The following is a 23,941-nucleotide window of genomic DNA, read 5'->3' as shown; positions in this document are numbered from 1 at the left end:
GATCCGTACAGAGCTATGCTCCAGACTTTATCAGTCTCTTCCGCAAATAGAGACTTAGTCTGCTCATCAGTAGCATTCTCTTCTTCGTGATCGCCGCCTTGGCACTTGGTATCCTTGTCCTAATCTCTCCGTGCAGTATCCGCATCTGGTCAAAATGCTTCATAAATATTTGAAATGATCAACGTCTTCCAATTCTCGATTTCCTACTGTTGTCTTTAGAAGATCATCTGGTTTTGATACCCTTATCACTTTCGATTTGTCGATGTTGATCTCCACCCCATATATTCTGTTCGCTTTAACGATTCTGCTTGTCATGTTTTGCAGTTCGGTTTGGTTTTTCGATATAACCACGTGATCATCGGAGTGGTTTATGATGGTGATTCTTCTTTCTCCAATCGAAAAATCTTATGTGCTTTCAAGTGCCTCGTTGACGAGCCATTCTTAGTACAGATTGAATAGGATCGGTGACATGCAGCATCATTGTCGCACTCCTCTCTCTATTTGACACTGTTTTGTTCCTTGATTTACTCCAACCTTGACTTTCTATAACAAATAAAGATTCAGGATCAGCCTGCGGTCTCTCCAATCGATGCCAATAGCTTCTAAAATTCCCATAAGTGTTTTCCAAATCACTCTGTCAAAGGATTTTCTGCCAATCTATGAAGCAGAAGCAGATGTTCCTCTCATTAAAATCGAGACATCTATCCGATATTATCCTTAAAACTCCAATGGCGTCTCTGGTGCCTCTTCCTTTTCTAAAACCAAACTGGTCTTGCTCATGTGCTGCTGAATCTTTAGGATTAAGGATTTTGGCCAGACCTTCTCATGTGCAAAATCATAGCAATAAATTAAAAAATATATAAAATAAATAAATAAATAATGTTGATTAAAAATCATTTCAAACTGTAAGTTTATCAAAACGTAGGTCAAGGTTAGCTATGACCTTCTAACGTTACCATTATCTTCATTTCCGAATATTTGAAAAAAAAAACTAGTATTAGAATATCAAAACAAGCAAATTGTTTTACAATAATATTGCATGTGTAGTTTTAATAGTAAATTGACAAATTATAGTATTAATTTAAAAAAAAAAATTGTGATGTTGAAGAGGTTGCGATTAAGTATTTTAGTAAGTTTTATTTTACTTTACTTATAGATATAGTTACTAACAAATTATATACTTCACTAATATGTAGATTATTGTATTTAGTGCTTTTATATCATGCTTTATCAAAATATAATTAGTTAAATAAAATATTTATTTTAAATCCTGCTTATAATCTGTCTGTACTCATCATCATATATTCATATACAAATTACATTTATATTTCTATGTATGTATATATAATAAAAATTATTATCATTAATCTATTTTCTTTAATCTAGGGTTTATTATGTGCCCACGATGCAGTTGCCCAAAAAGACTACTATCCTCATTTGCCAGATATTCCTTTAGAAGTCGATGAGGATGAAGAGACGATTAAGATTGTACAACTCGTTAAGAGCAATGAACCGATGGTAAATCCAAACATATATATATATATATATATATATATATATATATATATATTTATTTATTTATTATATATAATATAGTGTGTAGTGTGATTTTTTCTATAGTTATAACATTACTTTATTTACAAGTAGTACTTAAAGTTTATTCATAAAAAATACATTTAAAGTAAATCTTGTACTTATTATGATAATTAATTATTGATAGAGCATCAGTTTATTTCGACGAGATAGTTTAATGTATTTTTTATGACTATTATGAATTTTTGTAGTATGTTTTAGTGTGAAATGTTTTTAATTATATATAAGTATTTATTTTATGGCTTGCCTATAGACTGGAGGGCAAGGCAGCGAGCCTATCGTGGTAAGCTCGATTAATATTTTGTGTAGATGTTTATATAAAAATTATATATATATATATATATATATATATATATATATATTATTGTAGAGCTTTGAACAAAGAATCCAAAAAGTAAAAAAAACAAAACAGTTTTTTAAAAAATCATTTCTTTATTTATTTACTGTCGACGTTTTGGAACTAGGTACATTTCATCTTCAGGATATTTGTCAAGAAACATGATCTTAATAAGATTTAAGCAAACAATATGTTTAAGAAAAGCAGAATATGGTGTTTTTTTATATAAAATGAATAAAATTGTGGAAAAAATAGTGTACAGAAATATGACTATATAATCAAAATGAAAATGATAAAAATAAATGAGTGGATTATATAACAAAATATTAAAAATGTTAGAAAGTTATACAGTTTTAGAAAGTTTTAAGAAAGTTACTGAAAAAACAGAATTAATTACCTGTATGATTGATTATACACTAACACTTTTTCACTAAAAAAGATTTTATCAAAGAAAGTGATTTTATAAATTCTTTTTCAGCCGAAGAAACAAATTTTGTAATTCAATCTTTTTTGTTTTTTATTACTTTTTAGATTATTTGTTTGAGGCTCTACAAAATGTTTACAAATTCAAGACTCTACCATCTAATATATATAAGTGAAATTTATTCGTCTAGATCAGACTTGTAAACATGAAAAAAGTCTATGAAATTTGATATAATCTTAATAATATAAATAATAAGTGGTTTAATTTATTGTTTAGATTTCCTTTTATATCATTTTAAGATCATTTATTATTATTATATTACATAAATCCAAGACGAGTAAAATTGGTGCTCCATTAGTCTTATGCTTGATTAAAAATTTAACCTTTTGATATGGACAAATTTAAATATATATTTTTTATAATTGTCGAATTGTAAAAAATAAACAAACATATTCACCTACAAATAAAATTTCAGTCTTTGTTTATAAAGCAGATTGCAATGATTGCGGTGTTTGTTATGTAGGGAAAAGTTTTCAATATATTTTTAAGAATTAACATATTAATAATTCTAAATATTCAAATGATTAAGGTATGATTTATTTCACATATTAATTTTGATACAAACTATCCTGTTATTCTACATAAAGATTAAATGTACACCTTAGAAGATTTACTGAAGCTGATATAAATTTTAAATTAATTTAATTAAATTTCTATAATTTTGTGTTTTTTATCTTTATATTTTGAAGTCCTTCTCCTGGTTGGTACACAGTATTTTAATTCAATTTACAAATTATTTTGTTGTTCCTGTATTCATTCAATATTTTGTAGAATTTTTATGTGAACGATGACACACATCTAGTGTTGAAACGTATAAATAAATGTTTGTCTATATTTATTTATTTTTTTAATTCGACGTATTAGTAATATATATATTGTAGTATTTTTAAAATTTATTTTAGTATTTAGTAATAAGTATTATATCATTATTGTTTAAAAATATACATAATAAGAATAATATTCAAATTTCATATTTCACAATTAAAGATTTAAATAAATGTAAAGTAATAGAATTCTAGAAAGCATTGATGAATATTATTAGTTTAAAATCTAATATTTCATATCTGTATATTATAAAAAATACTTAATTTTTTTTTAATCATTCTTCTATTTATCCAGGGTGCCACAATTAAAATGGATGAAGAGTCAGGCAAAATAGTAATAGCAAGAATAATGCATGGAGGTGCTGCCGACAGATCAGGACTTATTCATGTAGGAGACGAAGTTGTTGAAGTTAATAATATTAATGTTGAAGGGAAGACTCCAGCAGATGTACTTACAATACTGGTAAGGGAAATATATAATAATAATAATAGTAATAATAGTAATAATTGAAGACATGACCAGATCATTTATTTATCTAGACTTGTTTGTATTCTACTTCTAAAATTTTATCTTCGATTTTAATCTTCTGAAATTTTATTTTTACATAAGACTGTTGATCATTCTCATTTATCTTTCATAAAAATCTTTTCAGTTCTTTTGTTTTATTATTGGAATTATGTATCCAATCCAGTTTTCTTTATATAGATCTTATTTAATTTTAATTGTTTCTCTTACAGTTCTTTACTTTCATTATTCAAATGATCTGACAACTAATAATTAGTTTTATTTTTATTATCCATTACCAAAGTATTTTAATTTTCAGCAAAATTCAGAAGGCACGATAACATTCAAATTAGTACCAGCAGATGGCAAAATGGGTCTACGAGAAAGCAAGGTGAGCTAAATATAAAAATTATTTACCACTATCATATAATATTTTGGATTTTTCATATAATATTACTGCTATCATATAGTATTTTGGATTTTTCGTATAATATTACTACTATCATATAATATTTTGGATTTTTTTATTATTTTTGGTTTGTTCTAGGTGCGTGTTAGGGCACATTTTGACTATGTTCCTAGTGAAGATCCTTATATACCTTGTAAAGAAGCAGGATTGGCTTTTGAGCGAGGCACTATATTACATATTGTTTCTCAGGATGATGCTTATTGGTGGCAAGCCAGAAGGGAAGGTACGCAAAAAAGAAACGAAATAAATAAAGTGATTCAATTCAATTAACATGATTATAGTTGAGTATTAATTCTTAATTGATGTAAAGCTTATTTTAATCATTTATTTTAGTAACAAATAAACAGAACACATAATGTAGTAGAGCCATACAGCCTTATTGTGTAGACTCACATTAAACTATAACTAATTTTATTGAGTATTACTTTTAATGATTAATGAATATGTTAATTTATTGACATCAATGGTCTTCTTTTTAACTAATTTTTTAAAAATGAATTTTTTTTAGATGATTTTAGATTTCTTATTATCCTAAATTTTTGTAAAAGCAAATGTATAACTAAATACATAACCTCTAATATGCTTATTATATATTTTAGGTGATAAAAATATGCGTGCAGGATTAATACCAAGCAGAGCCTTACAAGAACGTAGAGTCCTTCACGAGAGAAGCGAACAAAGACATGCTGATGTAGATGCACATGGTATGTAGGATTATTTATATGCAATAGTAGGAGTTTTAGTGAAAGCTACACAGAAAAAAAAGTAATTGTCCTATTATTGTTATTTTTATTATTATGTGTTTTTATCTAATCTTTTTTTGTTGTAAATGTTTATATTTTCTTTTGTGTTTTGTATTTTGTATTTATATTTCCTTTTTGTATTTCGTATTTATATTGTTATCATATGGGTGGTGTTTCAATGGAAACACTTTCATTTATTTTCTATTGTTTTTTTGATCAAAATTATCTATTTATTTATTTATTTATTTATTCTATATCTATATATTTATATAATATCACTGGATGCATTGCATCATTAACTAATCATATTCTTTAATAACGAGCATCATACAAATCTAATATAAATTAACTCCACTTGTGAATTCATTCTCATATCATCTACATATTTATTTATCATATAATAACCAAAGAAATGAGTGTAAGTATGGATGTATGGATACATTTTTTTGTTCACAATTTCGGGAGCACAGATAAACCGATTTGAGTGATTCAAAAAACATTCTTTTTCTGTTGTTAGAGAGGCGTGCTGATTAGATTTTGGCAAAGACAGTCTTAGTCGTTTTATAGGTACAGACCAAAAATTATAAAAAATAACAGGTTCCGAGAAAATAGAGCACGTGATTTAAATGATTCAAAAACTATAGTAAAATATATTTTACTTATGCAGATCCAGCGGTTTCGCAGATATAGAAAAAATCACATTTGTTGGTCTTTATTTTGATCTTTACAAATGTCTATTATTTATTCATATCCAAATATAATAGATAAACGGCAGATAAATATGTATACAGGTAGGCAGGTAGACAAGTAATCAGGTAATCAGATAAAAACGTAGAAAAGGAGACAGATAGTAAAATAAGCTGGTAGAATGAGAGAAAGGTAGACAGATAGACTGGCAGACTAATAAATAAGTAGGCTAGTGAACAATTAGACAGGAGGCAAGTAGAGAGGTAACCAGGTATACAGGCAGCTAAGTAATTTATCAGGCAGATAAGGTAGACAGGTAAACAGGTATATTGATAAATAGATGGAAAAGTAAAAATAAAGACTTATAGGCAGGTAGAGAGGTAGACTGGTATAAAAGTAAATAGTTACACTGGTAAACAGGTAGATGGTAATAAATAGACAGTTATGCAAGTCCAGCGGTTTGCATATGCAGAAAAAAATCACATTTGTTGGTCAAATTTGATCATTACAAATGTTTATTATAGATTCATATCCAAATATAATAGAATTATTTGCAAATAGATAAACGTTTAGGTAGGTAAACTTGTATACAGGTAGACAGGTAGACAAGTAATCAGGTAATCAGATAAAAAAGTAGAAAAGGAGATAGATAGACAAATAATCTGGTAGAATGAGATAAAGGTAGACAGGTAGACTGGCAGACTAATAAATAAGTAGGCTGGTTTACAATTAGACAAGAGGCAAGTAGACAAGTAAACAGGTATACAGGTAGATAAGGTAAACAGATAGGCAGATATTTTGGTAAATAGATGGAAAAGTGACTGGTTTTGTAAATAGACTGGTATAGAGGTAAATAGTTACACTCGTAAACAGGTAGATGGTAATAAATAGAGACTGATCGACAGGTGGACAAGCAGACAAGTTGATAGGTTGACATGCAGATCATATATAAATCAAAAAATTATTATTGATTAAATCAATTACTTAAATTTATCTAATTCATATAACTTATAACAAGGTAAAATGTCATTTCCAACTAGATTACAATCACCTTCATCACTAATAATCTAATCTATTATTATCTACCATCATCATCTTCCTCTCAGGGCTCTGTACATCAACCTCGATCCTCCCCACGAGCATGTTAGCCTGTTCTAACCCTTCTCGCCTCAACTCAACTACTAACTGCAACAGTCCATCTCGGACTGTGGACACATGTGCTTTGCAAACAATCAAGACTAAGAAAATAATGTACGATACAGCAGAGTGTGATGACTTCGACAGAGAACATGTGGCCACTTACGAGGAAGTGGCCAAGTTGTACCCAAGAGCAGGACTTCACAGGCCTCTGGTGCTTGTTGGTGCTCCTGGGGTTGGCAGGAACGAGCTGAAGAGACGATTGATTGCTACGGATGTTGAGAAATATAAAACGCCTATACCATGTAAGTAGAAAGGATAAATTATTATTAGTATTTCTGATATCTTCTTACAGTTTATATATTTCTTTATTTATCTTTTTATTATCATTTTAGATACATCTCGTGCAATAAGACAAGGTGAAGAAAATGGAAAAGAGTACTGGTTTGTCTCTCGAGAGAAAATGGAAGAGGATATTGCTGCAGGAAAATTCATTGAGCATGGTGAATACAAAGGAAATTTGTATGGAACTTCTGCAGAGAGTGTTAAGTCACTAGTTAATGCAGGTAAAAAATACATATATATATATATATATATATATATATATATATATATATATATATTGAATGGTAGAGTCTTGGATTTGTGTATATTTTGTAGAGTTTCGAACAAGAATCCAAAAATAATACAAAATAAAAAACAAGAAAAGTTTTTAAAAAAACAATTTCTTTATTTAATTATTTGTTTATTGTCGACGTTTCGGAACTAGGTACGTTCCATCTTCAGGACATCTGTCAAGAAACATGATCTTGATGAGATTTTAGCAAACAATATGTTTAGGAAAAGAAAATAGATTTTTCTTAAATAATGAATTAATTGCAAAAAAAAATATAATAATGTACAGAAATATGATAATATGTTCAAAATGAAAATGATAAAAATGATAAAAATAAATGAGTGGATTATCATTTATTTTTATCATTTTTATCATTTTCATTTTGAACATATTATCATATTTCTGTACATTATTATATTTTTTTTTGCAATTAATTCATTATTTAAGAAAAATCTATTTTCTTTTCCTAAACATATTGTTTGCTAAAATCTCATCAAGATCATGTTTCTTGACAGATGTCCTGAAGATGGAACGTACCTAGTTCCGAAACGTCGACAATAAACAAATAATTAAATAAAGAAATTGTTTTTTTAAAAACTTTTCTTGTTTTTTATTTTGTATTATTTTGGATTCTTGTTCGAAACTCTACAAAATATATATATATATATATTAATATATATATATATATATATATTTATATATATTAAAATCTAATAAAATAATAGTGTGTTGAGTTTTTCTGAGTAGATAAAGTGAAACTAAAGGCGTAGCAACTGATTTTAAGAGCTCTTATGTTTTTCTTTGCAACAAACTTTGTTTTATTTACTTTTAGTGCTTAACGTTATGCTGTAATTGTTGTACATTATTTTACAATAAGAATACAACTATATACATTGTTATCAGATGATAATATAGTTTTCAGACATTAACCTACAACATTTTAAGACAATTTATATTATTTTTAGGCAAATTGCAACATTTTGAGATAATCTACAATATTAAAAAAAAAAAAAAAAACATTTTTAGTAATATTTTTAGTCAAGGTACTTACAACTTTTTTATACAATATACAACTTTTTTGGTCAATCTACATTATTTTCAGACAATTTATTCCATTTTTAAACAACTTTCTACATTTTCAGACGAACCACAATATCTTCAACACAATGCAACATTTTTAGACATCATTATTGAACAGCTTACAACATTTTGAGACAATTTATAACATTTTCAAATAATTTACAACATTTTCAAGCAGTCTTGAATATTTACAGGCACTTTACAGCATCTTCAGACAATTTACAACATTTTTAGGCAACTTACAACATCTTCAGACAAAATGCAACATTTTTAGACATCATTATTAAACAACTTAGAACTTTTTCACACAATTTATAGCATTTTCAAACAATTAACACATTTTTAGGCAGTCCTTAATATTTTCAGATACTTTACAGCATCTTCAGACAATTTACCACATTTTTGGACAACTTACAACATCTTCAGACAAAATGCAACATTTTTAAACATCATTATTAAACAACTTACAACATTTTCAGACAATCTATAACATTTTCAAATAATTTACAACATTTTCAAGCAGTCTTCAATATTTACAGACACTTTACAGCATCTTCAGACAATTTACAACATTTTTGGACAACTTACAACATCTTCAGACAAAATGCAACATTTTTAGACATCATTATTAAACAACTTACAACATTTTCAGTCAATTTATAACGTTTTCAAATAATTTACAACATTTTCAAGCAGTCTTCAACGTTTACAGACACTTTACAGCATCTTCAGACAATTTTCAACATTTTTAGACATCATTATTAACCCTCCGTCGGTCGGATATTTTTTCACCTTCGAACGGTCGGAAAGGTCTGGCTGGACTACCATTTATTTTACATGCATTTATATGGGATAAATGAGTTTTTGGTGTCTTATATATTAACGATTATATAAAAAAATCAAGAAATATAAAAAAAATCGTTGCTTTTTTGTTAATTTTTCTGTTTTAAATCAATGAAAAACAATATTTATTCTTTTTCGGCGCCTTTGAAACGAATGTGTGCATTACTCATCCGATTTTCAGTGTTTGCGATTACCAATAAGTTTGGTAGGTTTTCAAGGAACTCTCGTCATGAAAATACTAACATTTATGTTAGAATACATAGCAAAGAATATAAACAACGCAGTTTGAATAGAAAATACCATGACAAAAGACTAAATACTGGTTTACATATATCAAAAAGCGTATATTTCATACAAAATGTATGGGTGGTCTGGACAGACCTTTCCGACCGTTCGAAGTATAAAAAAGTTAATATCCTTATAATTATCCTTCTGTACATTTTTTCGTCCTGATTTTTTCATTGATCGACAGCTAATGAAATTTTAGGAAAATTCAAGAAATTTCAAGTCGATAGCATTACTAGAAGTATTTTTTATTTTTAATTGAAGTCGAAAAAAGTCTGGCCAGACCACGCCGACCGACGGAGGGTTAAACAACTTACAACATTTTTAGACAATTTATAACATTTTCAAATAATTTGCAACATTTTAAAGCAGTCTTCAATATTTACAGACACTTTACAGCATCTTTAGACAATTTACAATATTTTTGGATAACTTACAACATATTCAGACAAAATGCAACATTTTTAGACATTATTATTAAACAACTTACAACATTTTCAGACAATTTATAACATTTTCAAATAATTTACAACATTTTCAAGCAGTTTTTAATATTTACAGACACTTTACAGCATTTCCGGGCAATTTACCACATTTTTGAACAACTTACAATATCTTCAGGCAAAATGCAACATTTTTAGACATCATTATTAAACAACTTAGAACTTTTTCACACAATTTATAACATTTTCAAATAATTTATAACATTTTCAAGTGGTCTTCAATATTTACAGACACTTTACAGCATCTTCAGACAAGTTACAACATTTTTGGACAACTTACAACATCTTCAGACAAAATGCAACATTTTTAGACATCATTATTAAACAACTTACAACATTTTCAGACAATTTTTAACAAAGTAGATACACAAATTTAACTATCATTTATCCCCTTTGTTTTCTCATTTTTAGGATTCGTCTGTGTCCTCAGTCCACACTATCAAGCTTTAAAAATGCTGAGAACTCCCCAATTGAAGCCTTATATAGTATTCATAGAGCCCCCACAGTTCGAAGAACTACGTGAGACTCGAGCAGCAATGAGAGCAAAGTCCACATTCGATGAAACCAATTCTAGAGGATTCACGGTAATAAATAATTATAATAATTATATAAGTAACAAAATTAAAAAATCAAAGCATAATATTTAATATAATATCCAATGAGCTTTTCTGTTACCACATTTTTGTCTCGAGATAAATTAATATTTATCTTTCTTCTCTACTACCTCTACTTATCATTTCCCCAGGACGAGGAGCTCCGGGAGATGATCCGCTCCTCCCAAAGGATAGAATTCCTGCACGGTCACCAGTTCGACGAACGCGTGGTCAATGGTGATCTAGCTGTGTCCTTCGAGAGACTGCTGCAGGCGGCCAGGAGGGCAGAGACAGAGCCCCTGTGGGTGCCCGCTGGATGGGTTCAGTGAAGACAAGAGACAAATATCATCGTACTTAATTATTTATAATAAAGGATAAAGAATGATTTTAATATATAGGAAAGAAGGGTAGTAGGTAGAGGAGATTGAGGTAATATGATGTAATGTTTATATATATATATATATATATATATATATATAATAAATATATATATATATATATATATATATATATAATATATATATATATATATATATATATATATATATATATATGTTGAGCTTAGAACAAGCAATCCAATAAGTAATATAGACCAAAAGGCTTTTATTTAAAAATTACTATTTATTCCCACTCTTTTTAACATTTTTATTTAATAACAACTATTTTTATTTTATTTTTAATGTTTCTTTTATTTACAACTTTAAGTAATTTTTATATATACAATTTATTTATACATTTTGTTTTGTTTATATTGCCCTGAAGATGGAACATAGATTGTTCTGAAAGGTTGAGAATGAACAATAATTGTTTAAAAACCTTTATGGGTTTCTTTTTACTATTTTGGATTATTTGTTTGAAGCTGAATACATATTTTGTTCTTAACAAAAAGCCTGTTGATACATATTTTGTTTTTGACGACTCATTTCTACTTTGATCCTCTCAATTTATTACCCTTTTAAAATTTGTATAGATTTCTCCTTCAGTTTCCAATGTATATTGCGAGAATAAAAATATATCTTCGTTATGTTTTAGATGCCATGAATGATTTAAAATTAAACTTTGAAGAGATATTGTAGAATATATTGAGGATTCGAAGCGAATTTATTATATTATTAAGAGCTAGAGACATTGTGTTATTTATATTTCACAATATTTCGTTTGTTATGCATAAATCTATGAAAGGATTATTCAATAAAAAATTCTATTGTGATAGAGGATTTTTATTTAGTAGAAAAAAACACATGCACACACATATAGGTGTTGATATGTATTATATAATGAATGTGTTCATTTTCAATTCTCTTAATATTTTTAATTTTAGATTCTCTTATTAACTTCCTGTAGGGTAGGTTATTGTAATCATCTAAAAATCCAAATTGAAAATTTTTACATTTCTTCACGTTTTAAAGGTTTCTGAACGTTTTGGCATACTTCAGAAAAAATGGATGTGTGTGTGTATGTATGTATGGATACAATTTTTGTTCACATTTTCGGGCGCACGGATCAACCGATTTGAATGGTTCAAAAAACATTCCAGTCCAGGGGTTCGGAGATACAGAGCAAAGAGTGCAGAAAATAGAAATCGAGTTTTTGAGAGATCACAGCATCGGATTTGAATGATCCAAAACACATTCAATTTGTAATGACGGGAAGATGTGCTGATTAGTTTTTGGCAAAGGCAGGCCCAGCGGTTTCGGAGATCGGAGCAAAGAATGAAGAAAAAGGAAATCGAGTTTGTGAGAGATCATAGCATCGGATTTGAATGATCCAAAAAACATTCCATTCGTAATAACGGGGAGAAGTGGTGATTAGATTTTGGCAAAGGCAGTCTCAGCGGTTTCGGAGATCGGAGCAAAGAATGAAGAAAAGGAAAATCGAGGTTTTGAGAGATCACAGCATCGGATTTGAATGATCCAAAAAACATTCAATTTGTAATGACGGGGAGTAGTGGTGATTAGATTTTAGCAAAAGCAGGCCCATCGGTTTCGGAGATCGGAGCAAAGAGTGCAGAAAATAGAAATCGAGTTTTTGAGAGATCACAGCATCGGATTTGAATGATCCAAAAAACATTCAATTTGTAATGACGGAAAGATGTGCTGATTAGTTTTTGGCAAAGGCAGGCCCAGCGGTTTCGGAGATACGGAGTAAAGAATGAAGACAAGGGAAATCGAGTTTTTGAGAAATCATAGCATCGGATTTGAATGTTCCAAAAAACATTCAATTAGTAATGATTGGGAGAAGTGTTTATTAGTTTGTGGCAAAGGCAGGCCCAGCCATTTCGAAGATACGGAGCTAAATATGTAAAAAATGGCAGTTTTGAGAGAACTAAGCGTCCAATTTAAATGATTCAAAGAACTTTCTGCTTGTCTTAACAAAATAATTGATTTTGCAAAAAAAGAATTTGTTTCAATTTTTTTTTCAGAAAATAATTCAGATTTTAATTGTAATTCTGACTTAAATTCTAATATAATTTAAACCCATTTTTTTTAAACTTTGCAATTCAGTTTATATAATTCTTATAAATATTAGACAATGTTACAGTATTTATTTATAATAATCTATTTGAAAACATTTAATATTCCTCGAAAATTTCGTTACGGTACGGGAAGTTCCAGCAATCTGCCTTAAGGTACGATGCCATACACCACTAGTTTCTTTTTAATTCGTAATAAAATTATTAAAAATATGGAAAATAATATAATCATAAATATTTTATAATATAACAAAAATAGAGACGTCGAGAAGTAATTTTTTTAACTTTATTGGCTATCCATGTTTTTTATAGTATCAACGAAAGTGTTGGCTATCCATGTTTTTCATATTAATGAAGGTGTTGGCTATCCTGCCCGGTTTTGATATTTGCAATGTCAACATAAATCATAAACAAAGTTGTAATAAAAATGTAAATAACGAAAAATGTAGTAATAAATAATATATAAGCTAGTTATAATCTTTATTTATTATATTATTATGAATTAAAATAATTTTAGTGAAACAACAACTTCAGAATTGATTTTAATAACATAGATTTAAGAAACATTTTCAAAATGTCTGAAGATACAAATCAGTTTCCACAAATTAATCATGTAATTAAAACAGAACCTATTGATTATTCAATAGAAGAAACCAATGATGCAGATATTGTTATAAAAGAAGAATTATTGTATGATATTAAGTCAGAATTGCACTTAGAAGATCACGTAGAAAGTTCTATAAACGAAGATAATGATGCAAGTGTAGTTATAACAGATGAAATTAAACAAGAAATGCATCCAGAAGATAACTCAGAAAATTTTATTATTTCCGATGTAACAATAGATGAAAGACTGAAGCAAGAGGTATCACAATCATACGATGAATTACCACAAGACCTCGAGGCTACTCATGGTAAGTCTTTATCATCAAATAATCTTAAACAACCTACATCACTACAATGTTTTAAATGTGAAATATGTTATAAAATATTTGCTAAACAAAGTTATTTAAAACAACACTTGGTTATCCATTTTGATGCACGTGTACATAAATGTACCATATGTGATAAATCATTTAATCTTATAGGCAATTTACATAAACATATGTCTTCACATAGTGAAGAGCGACCTTATGAATGCAAAATATGCAAAAAGGCATTCAGTCAACGGAGTTATTTAAAACAGCACCTGAATACACATGCTAATGGGGAACACAAATGTATACCGTGTGATAGAGTATTTAAATCACCAGGTAATTTTAAAAAGCATATGGCCTGTCATCGCACCGATGAGTGTTTCAAATGTACAGTTTGTGATAAAGCTTTTCCTACAACGAATCATTTAAAACGGCATATGGGTGTCCATGCAGATAAACTGCACAAATGTATGTTGTGTGATAAATCATTCAGCCTCGAAGATAATTTGCGTAAGCATATGGTTACTGCACACTCTAACACTTTAACTGAATATTTAACAAATCATTTTACACAAAACCAAATAACTTGTGAGAAACCTGATGAAAAATTTGCAAATTTAGAATTAATAACAATGCAAAATGATGAACTGGCTTTTCAGTGCAACATGTGCAATAAATCATATGATAATGAACTGTGTTTACGCAAACATATGAAAGTGCACACCAGGCTACGTCCCCACAAATGTGAACTTTGTGAAAAAACTTTCTTATCACTTAAGCATTTACAAGATCATATGAATATTCACAACGGACTGCGTCCTTATAAATGTGAAACATGTCCTAGAGCCTTTGCGTTTGCAGGAAACTTAACAAAACACTTGGTAGTCCATACCGGAGAGCGTAATTATAAATGTGAAACATGCAGCAGAACTTACACACAAATGAGTAGTTTAAGAACACATCTGTTATCCCATACTGGTATACGACCTTTTAAATGTCCAATATGTCCTCGAGCATTCACCCTGCGCAGAAATTTAGAAGCCCACCAGCTTACTCATTTACAAATCAAACTTTATAGATGCAATATATGCACTAAAGAATTTACTACACCTGGTAGTTTGTCCAGACATGCAATTCTTCATACTGGAGAACGTCCTTTTGTGTGTGAGATATGTGATAAGTCTTTTTCTGAGAAGGCTAGTTTAAAAAAACATGTCATTCTGCATACCGGAATACGGGCTTCTAAATGTGATATATGCAAGAAAGCTTTTAGTCAGACGAGTAGTTTGAAGAGGCACATGAAAACACATGGTAGTACGAAGCCTAATAAATGTGAATTATGTGGTAAAGGATATAATAAAGCGAGCGGGTTAAGGAAACATATGGAGATACATAAAGAAATTTTGGATAATTCAGCAACTTCATGAATATGTAAGGTTGATGTATTTTTGTAAAATACATGGAAAAATATTATTAAGAATATCAAAGTGTTCATTTTAGTTATTTATTTAATTTAAGTAATTAATTTCCTCAAGTAGAAATTTATGTTTTTCCCACAAAATCCAATTTTGCTTAACTTTTGCACAATAATATCTATAAAGTTCTGCACAGGTGTAGCAGTATGTTATCGTTTTTTGGGGATAAACACTAATTTCTAATGGGAAAGGGAAAAAACATTTCATTCAGCATATTGGCCATTGGGAATAATAAGGGAGCGTCCATTAATTATGTGAGCAAGTTTTTTAGGATTTTTAGACCCCCCCTCCCCCTTGATGATATGATACATGGTGATATTCAAAATCACCCCCTCTTCCTCACCAAACATCACATGTATTTTTAGTTACGAGAAAAAACTAACATTTTTGTTTTTTTTTTTTTGAAAATGTTTGAACTTTTTTTAAAAAATCAGTTAAGAAAAAGAGTGCGCATAAAGTTCACATGCGATTGAAGTAAAACTTATTTTTACTGTACATTTGGCATTTAAGTAAAAATAAATACAACATATAACAATTTTGAATAATGTTTATTAGTAATATGGTAACACTCGTGATACACACATTTATTAGTGTCAACCATTATACACATTTATATAATGATAAATTATAAATTATATATTTATAATCGCAATAAAAATATGTATAATATTTAAAAACAATAATGTAATTTAAGTCATACTTCAAATATGACATGATCGGTTTATCATTGTAATTACCATTTAGAAATGAACCTCCATTAAGGAAATGAAGTAATTGCTGATTAATAAATTCTATAATAACGTTCACACAGTGGATTATGTTAATCAACATCTAAACAAATATTGTTTTCTAATATAATTGTGTTTGAAGAACTTCATGTAATTAAAATTTACATACATTCATTGTCTGCTTGTATTTTTTTTACATTTTCGCATCTCATTCTTTGAATAGCTGTAATATCTGTCTTGCCTAAAAAAAATTTTCCATTTTAACAACTTCAAAGATTTGTAGAAACTACGAATACTATATAAACAATTTTTAATCAATAAACTTACGTTTAGTACACGGCCCAAATGTTTAATTTGTTTTATTATTTTCAAGAAACAGGGTAAAATATTCTTCTGATTCAGGCATTTTTCATTAAATCAAGATTTGTACTACGATGTAACTCTAAAATGTTTATTTATCTATGCCGATTTCCTTGTTTATATCGGTACGCATACAACGTCAGATACTCTATTCACATACACGACGACTAATCACGATCGACCCGTATAGAAATGATCTCATCGAGAGCGAATAACGAACAGTTCGGGCGTAACGGACTTCCGTTGCATTTGTGCGGATTTACACTCTAGTCGCGCCGAAAGAAGTTTTACTTAAAAAAAAATACACGTGATATCTTACTATACCTCACCCCCACGTGATATTTTTTGCCAAACCCCCCCTAAAAACCTCACGTGGTCAATGGACGCTCTCTAAACATAAGGATGGGAAAGGGAATAATTGATTTCTGATGCTCTTACACCATGAACCTGTCTGCAGGCAGATTACTACTTATTATCATTAACTATTGCTAGCCGCAAATTTTGTCCATCATTCAGTCAATTTGTGCATACCGCGCCAAAAGGATTTTTGGTCTTTTGATAAAATTTAGCACCCAATTTTTGACTTCTTCTTGAAATCAAAGTGCTGCTGAGTTGATGTGTGTCCCATTGATGAAAATATATGGTACTCAGAAGGAGCAAAGCCTGGTGAATAAGCAACTCCCAGCAAAGGTTTTTGATTACATCCAGAAGGAAATGCATTTATCCAAGACTAGTCTTTTGTCTGGGTATGTCGGACTCAATACCGCCTGAGTATAATACCGACTAAAACCGTCAGGCATTACTTCGTGGGGGGAGGATCTAGAATGTTATCATTCTTCCTGTACAAAATTGTTTGACACATTTTTGTGTAATGTTATATATTGTAATTCAAATGTCCCGACATTACTATAAGTAATGTTGGCAATAGTGTCCCTCTACTCAACTAGGCATCCGCCATCTTATATTTTTGTTTATGTTAAAACTATGTAAAATAATTCTCTTCTTGCTGAACCGTGAAACAAGTAACATTTAAAATAAACTGAGTAATTTTAAGGAATCATTTTTTATTATACCACTTCCCATTCACCCTTTTCTTTTCAGGTGGTTTTGCTTTATGTACAAGTGTATTATCGCGATAATACACTTGTACATAGAGGCGCCAAGGTAATTTTGATCCACGCGTGGATCAAAATTACCTTGGCGCGTCTTTTGGACACATTCTGGTCGATTTTGGATCGTATGGTTCAAATTGATCAACTGTCTCAACTCATTATAAACCACGCCACTTTGGTTCCACCAAATACACATAGCATTGTCTTCTTGCTGATTCGATCTGGCTTTGCAGTTGATGTTTAAGGTTGTCCCGGATTAACTCGTGATTTTTCTTTGTTGAAAAAGATTTTACTTGGTGTTTTTGAAGCAAAATTTCACAAGTATTTTTTCGGCTTTTTATCTGCCTTTCATTCAATTTTTGTGGTACCCATTTTCCGGCCTTTTAGTGTTTCTCCATGGTAAGAAATTGCTGTCTGAGCAACATTTAATATTTTTGCCGTTTGCTTTTGGGACAAAGTTATCTTCATCTAATATAGCTAGCAATTCGTCTCCAGACTTTTTTGATGGTCTTCCACGTTCGTCATTTCTCAAACCAAAATCATTATTTCTGAGTCGTTGCAACCATCTTTTGCATGTTGCTCCATGATGACCATATGCTTCAAGAACCATTTGATGTGACTCTGCACAATGAAAAATAAAAACAATGAAACCTTAAAATGAAAACAAAAAAAATGTGCATTCTTGCATTTGCAGTACCTGGTGCAAAATTCGAAACTTTTACCACGATAAAAAAATGATGTTTGTAAATATGTATAATAACTGTAATAATAAAAAAATTAAAAAAATAAGACTAGGTCACTTAGTACTGCTACACCTGGCTGAAGACAATGATTTAGATAATTGCAGGTCTTTGAATATATTTGAATTACAAAAATGTAAAAATATTTTTGGAAATAGCTTTGTTGTACCTTTAAAAATCCATTTATATATGCTCATAGATAATTTAGATGATTAAGAATCGATTCTATGTTTCAAATCATTCTGAATCGTTTGACATCGAAATTGGGAAAATTATGGTGTATTTAAAGTTAAGTTAAATATATCATTAAGAATACCATATTGTTATTATTAATTTCCCGGAGAAGTTTGTGTTTCCACCAGAAAATTCTATTTGCTAATTTCATGTTTCAAGTCATTCTGAATGGTTTGACATCAAATTGGTAAAACTATGGTTTATTTTGTTAAACTGAAATATTGTTGAATATATATAATTAACAATATGAAACTGTTATTATTAATTTCATGATGAGAAGCTTTTCACCTGAAAATCCAATTATTTAAATTCGAGTTTCAAGTCATTCTAAATCGTTTGATACTGAAACTGGAAAAAATATTGTTGGATATATCATTTAAAATATATCAGATTTTAGAAATTTAAAAATTATTTGATGAAACTCTATATATAAAGACACAAATTGATTAATTTAGCGAGTCGATCGGCAAAACCTTTTCCTTTAGAATTAAGAAGTTTCAAAGGTTTATGAACATTTTGGGCTTTAACATTTCTAAAAACATTAGATTATATTGATAGGGAGACCGTTTCGGGCATATGGTGCATAATATGTAAATAAATGAGAATACGATATTTAACTTCCCGAAGGAGAAGTTTATGTTTTCATAAAAAAACTGCTTCGCTAATTTTATGTTTTCTCGACGTTTCAAGTCATTCTGAATCGAAATTTGGAAAAAGTATGTGTGTGTGTGAACAGATTTTTTGCCATAAATCGACGTTTTCTCCAAAAACGGCTGGACCGATTTCAAAAATTTGAAAACCATTCGATGTATCTCAATGAGGACTATTGTTTGTCAGTTTTGTGCGACGATCGGTTTAGCAGTTTCTTTATAAATAGCAGAAAAGTGAAAACATTTCGTCCACGTTTTAGCCCGCAATTCTGAATCGATTTTAAAAATTCAAAAACCGTTTGAATGATATTGGTTGGGAATCATGCTGATTAGTTTTTGGTACAGATCGGTCGGGCCGTTTTCTTGTAATAAATTGTTAAAAAAAAATTTTTGACGATTTTTCTTATTATTTTTTTGAGGGTAGATACCATATAGTCTTCTAGATCATACAAAAATATTACCGCCCTACGACAACTCGTTTAGCTTTAAAAATTCGTCAAAGTTTGCTAAAATTGGTATCGCTTTTTTGGTATATGTAAAAATTAGACCTTTCATCGACGTTTTCTCAAAAACGCCTGAACCGATTTCAGAAATTTAAAAGGCATTTGATGTATCTCAATGAGGACTATCGTTTTGTGCGACGATCGACCGAGCCGTTTCTTTATAGTTTTGAAAAAAATGTTAAACTTTTGCCCTCATTTAAGCTCATACAACCGAATCGATTTAACAAAATCAAAAACTGTTCGAAAGATATTAGTTGGGAATGATACTGATTAGTTTTAGGTGAAAATCTACCGAGCCGTTTTCTTGTAATTAACTGTTGAAACAAAAATTGTAGCCGATTTTTATGGAACTTTCTTTGGTTATATATATCATGGTCTTATAGAACTTACTGAAATATTACGGCCTTGCGACAAGTAGTTCAATTTTAAAAAATTATCAAAGTTTGAGAAAATGAGTAGTTTTTTAACGTTTGTTAAAATTAAAATTAGACGATTTGCTTGGTATAACGATAGAGTGTTCGTTCGTTTTCAATTAGGTGTAATAAATCCACTCGGAATACTTTTAATCAATCATAACTTAATTTATATTTTATTGATTAAGTCGATTATTTACACATATCGGAAAGTTCATGTAACTTGCCGCAAGACAAAATACCAATACCAACTAGTATAATTTTATAAATATTAGACAATGTAACAGTATTTATAATAATCTACTTGAAAGCATTTAATATTACTCGAACATTTCGTTACGCTGCGGGAAGTTCCAGCAATTTGCTTTAAGACACGATGCCATACACCACTAGTTTTTGCGTGCAATCTTAAATAGCAAATCGGGCAACACTTCCAAAAGTGTGAATCACATCCGTTTTGAAATGAATGTTTTATTGAAAATTGTGCAGTCTCATTCGTTTATCAGTGTTCCAAGAGTTTATATTGCGTCAACAAATCAAGTGTGTAAATAGGTTTTTTGATGTGAAAACGGAATAACCAAGTATAGTTAAAAACTGTAAATTATTTTTTTGCTTTTAATACATAAATTTAAATCATTTCTAGACCGATTCGGTATTGATTTTCGCGAAAAAAATAGAGTGCTTATTCTATAAAATAAATAGGTAATTTTGTGATTCGTTTCCAGTTAGTGTCTTAATAGTTTAGAGATTTTTTTAATAATACATACAATAATGTAAAAATTAGCAACAAGAAACGATTTCGAATTAAATTGCGTGCTATAATTTGATTTATCATATCTGTGCGATATCTTCAATATCAATTCAATTGTCGCGAGTGGGTTATCAGTGATAGCGTTGTTGGTAAAAATCAAAACATCAAGTGCTAGATATCATTCTATAGTTTGATTAATGGTGTTTCAAGTTTTCCATTAATAAAGAAAATGAATAAAAGTGAATACCTTCAAGCAGGGGCTGATGTCGAAAATTATAGAAGCTCTTCAAATCCTTCAACTTCTGGGGGCAAAAACGGTAAAAAACCTAAGCCATGTGGTAATGCACTTCACGGGAACATGTACCAAATAAAACTACTCATGCTCTTCCTATGTCGAGCCACTTTCTTTAATTATGATTTTAGATTGGGTACAGAAGTAGAAGAAGCGGGCAAATTTGATGATCTTTTGTTTGAATATAAAGAAGGTGGTAAAAAGTATTACAGACTTCTGCAAGCCAAACACCTGAATAAAGAAGGTACGAAAAAAATCACCTCACGTGATTTGATGGCGAATAAAACAAATGACTTTAGTCTAATAAAATATTGCAAATCTTATCACGAGATAAAGGAAGAAAAAATGTTTCAAGATGGAGTGATCAAAGATGTCATCATCTGTACTAATATTGATTTTGATGTTAACAATTTGAACCAAAACAATATAGAAATCGATGAAATACTAGATGAGGATAGAATGTTGAAAATGGAGAGTAATACGGAAAAGGAACATAAACGATATAGGTTTTGCAAAGGAAACATAGTTTTTTCATTAAAAAGTAAAATAGAAGAATATGAAAGTACATGTTATACTAATGAAGAAATAGAAGAATTTCTAGATCATTTAATTTTTGCAGTAAATCAGCCAAATGAAAAAGAAATGCAGGACATTATAAAAAGAGAAATTGGTGAAGAAGAAAAATTTGACATGGAGATGGCTAAAACTGTGTATTGCAAACTTCAAAACTTATTGTTGGATTTTGTGAAGGATAGAGAAAGCAATAAATATATTTCATGTGAAGATTGCAAATCTTTTTTTGATGAAGCCAGAAAGGGTATTTCGATCCTGTTCGGTGTGCGGGATCCTATCAACTCTTTTACAGGAAGAACGGAAATGTTGGATACTTTGCACGAATCACTTAAGAAAAATAAGATAGTTTGCATAAGTGGTCTTGGAGGAGTCGGAAAAACAGAATTGACCAGAAATATATTATCAAGTCACAGCAAAATATTTGATAATAAAATTGTATGGATAAATGCTGAGACAAAAGAGTCTCTTCAAGATTCTTTTAAGAGATTGGCTACTGATAAACTCCGATTTAAAATCAAACAATTGATAACAGCCCTAAGGAGATTCAACTATAGTAGGATGTGTACGACTTTTCTCCCGCGGTATAAAGCCTATTTGTTTTTGATAATGCCGAAATATACAAAGAACAAAAATATGGTATTGAGCAATTTCTTCCTTCATTCCTGAAAATTTAAATACGCCTCACATTTTAATAACTTCACGCAACAAAATGGCCAAAAAAATTGAAAAGATTAGTCTTGGATGTATTCACGGAAAAGAATCATCAGATTTATTCAAAGTCACTGGAGTTAGATAATGATTTAGAAATAAAGAATGCCGAAAAGTTATCACAAAAGTTGCAATATTTGCCTTTGGCACTTCAACAAGCAGTTGCGTACATAAAAATGCACGATTACCTGAAGAATATCGAAGAACAATTTACTGTTTTTGATTATTTGCAAAAATTTGAAAAGAAGACAAATGAACTGCTTGGTTTCGAATTTCCTGCAGATAACGAGAATACTTACTCTAAAACAGTTCTGGTGACTTGGAATGTTTCAATTTATGCAATAAAATGAAAGACAATGGAGACAAAGCAATAGAAGTTTTAAATCTTTTATCTTACATGGGACCCGACAATGTTCCCGTGCATTTATTTTTGCCATTATTCAATGATAAAAATGAATTGGGCATGGCCATTGAATTGTTGAAACAGTTTTCGATGATAAATTCACATGAAGGGAAAGTCAATGTCCACAGATTGGTGCAGCAAGTGATTAGATCGAACTTACAAAAGGATGAAAAAGAAGAAGAGGTTTTAAAACAAGGTTTGAATTTATTTCTATCAATAGATTTGAATTTTAAAAATATTGATCAGCCGTGTTTAGTTTGGAATTATTCCATAAAGTATAACAGGATCGTCCAACAACATTTACAACTTGTCATTTTGATTGGAATGGAATTCAACAAATCCAGAAGACATCGAGATGCCTGTACAATATTAAGGAGTATGGAAAATATAACTCATAGTGATGTAGAATTGATTGATATTGAGGGTGGCATAATGAAAGCACTACTAATTTTATTAGAGTATGATAAAGTCAAAAATATTTTTCAAGATTATTTAAATTGCGTGAAACTGATTGGGATCAAATCATCCTCTTACGTTGCATACTAAACAGTGTTTGGGTGAAATTTATAATCGTGCAGGTGATCGTAGTGAAGGATTAAAATACTATCTTCAAGTACTTGATTCCCATAGAAGAAAATTGAGAGATCAAGAAAGAAGTTTGGGAAAGCATCATTCTGATACTCTACGTACTAGAAAGGACATAGCGGACATTTTAATAGAATGTGAAAAATATGACGAAGCTCTTCAAGAATTTGAATATTTTGATTAAAAATAAAGAAGATGCTCTTGGCAAAAACCATGTCGATACCATGCGTACTATAGGTTGGAAAGGGGTTGCATTGTACGAAAAAGGCGATTATGATGCAGCACTTGATGTACTCCAAAATTTACTTCCAAAGCAGATGGAAGT

At 29.8% G+C, this 23,941-nt stretch overlaps 2 protein-coding genes across 2 annotated transcripts; both read left to right on the top strand.

The window, feature by feature from the left end:
* The first annotated feature begins 728 nt into the window (after positions 1–728).
* Positions 729–11,112, top strand: LOC113362953 (MAGUK p55 subfamily member 7-like). The gene is made up of 10 exons (XM_026605447.1): positions 729–827; positions 1,387–1,518; positions 3,534–3,701; positions 4,063–4,134; positions 4,291–4,435; positions 4,812–4,916; positions 6,749–7,084; positions 7,175–7,345; positions 10,518–10,690; positions 10,852–11,112. Exons 1-10 carry the CDS (start codon positions 729–731, stop codon positions 11,026–11,028), a joined length of 1,578 nt encoding a protein of 525 aa, XP_026461232.1. The 3' UTR covers positions 11,029–11,112.
* A 2,634-nt stretch (positions 11,113–13,746) lies between these two features.
* LOC113362952 (gastrula zinc finger protein XlCGF57.1-like) lies at positions 13,747–15,516 on the top strand. Its single transcript, XM_026605446.1, has 2 exons — positions 13,747–14,086; positions 14,261–15,516. The coding sequence occupies exons 1-2, from the start codon at positions 13,747–13,749 to the stop codon at positions 15,514–15,516; spliced, it is 1,596 nt and encodes a 531-aa protein (XP_026461231.1).
* The last annotated feature ends 8,425 nt before the right edge of the window (positions 15,517–23,941 follow it).

This window comes from Ctenocephalides felis, unplaced genomic scaffold (assembly GCF_003426905.1).
Source record: "Ctenocephalides felis isolate EL2017-DRISC unplaced genomic scaffold, ASM342690v1 CF-g0.4_SCAFFOLD_00845, whole genome shotgun sequence".
Taxonomy (NCBI): domain Eukaryota; kingdom Metazoa; phylum Arthropoda; class Insecta; order Siphonaptera; family Pulicidae; genus Ctenocephalides; species Ctenocephalides felis.
Note: the sequence above shows the minus strand (reverse complement) of the source record. Positions and strands in the feature narration are given on the sequence as shown.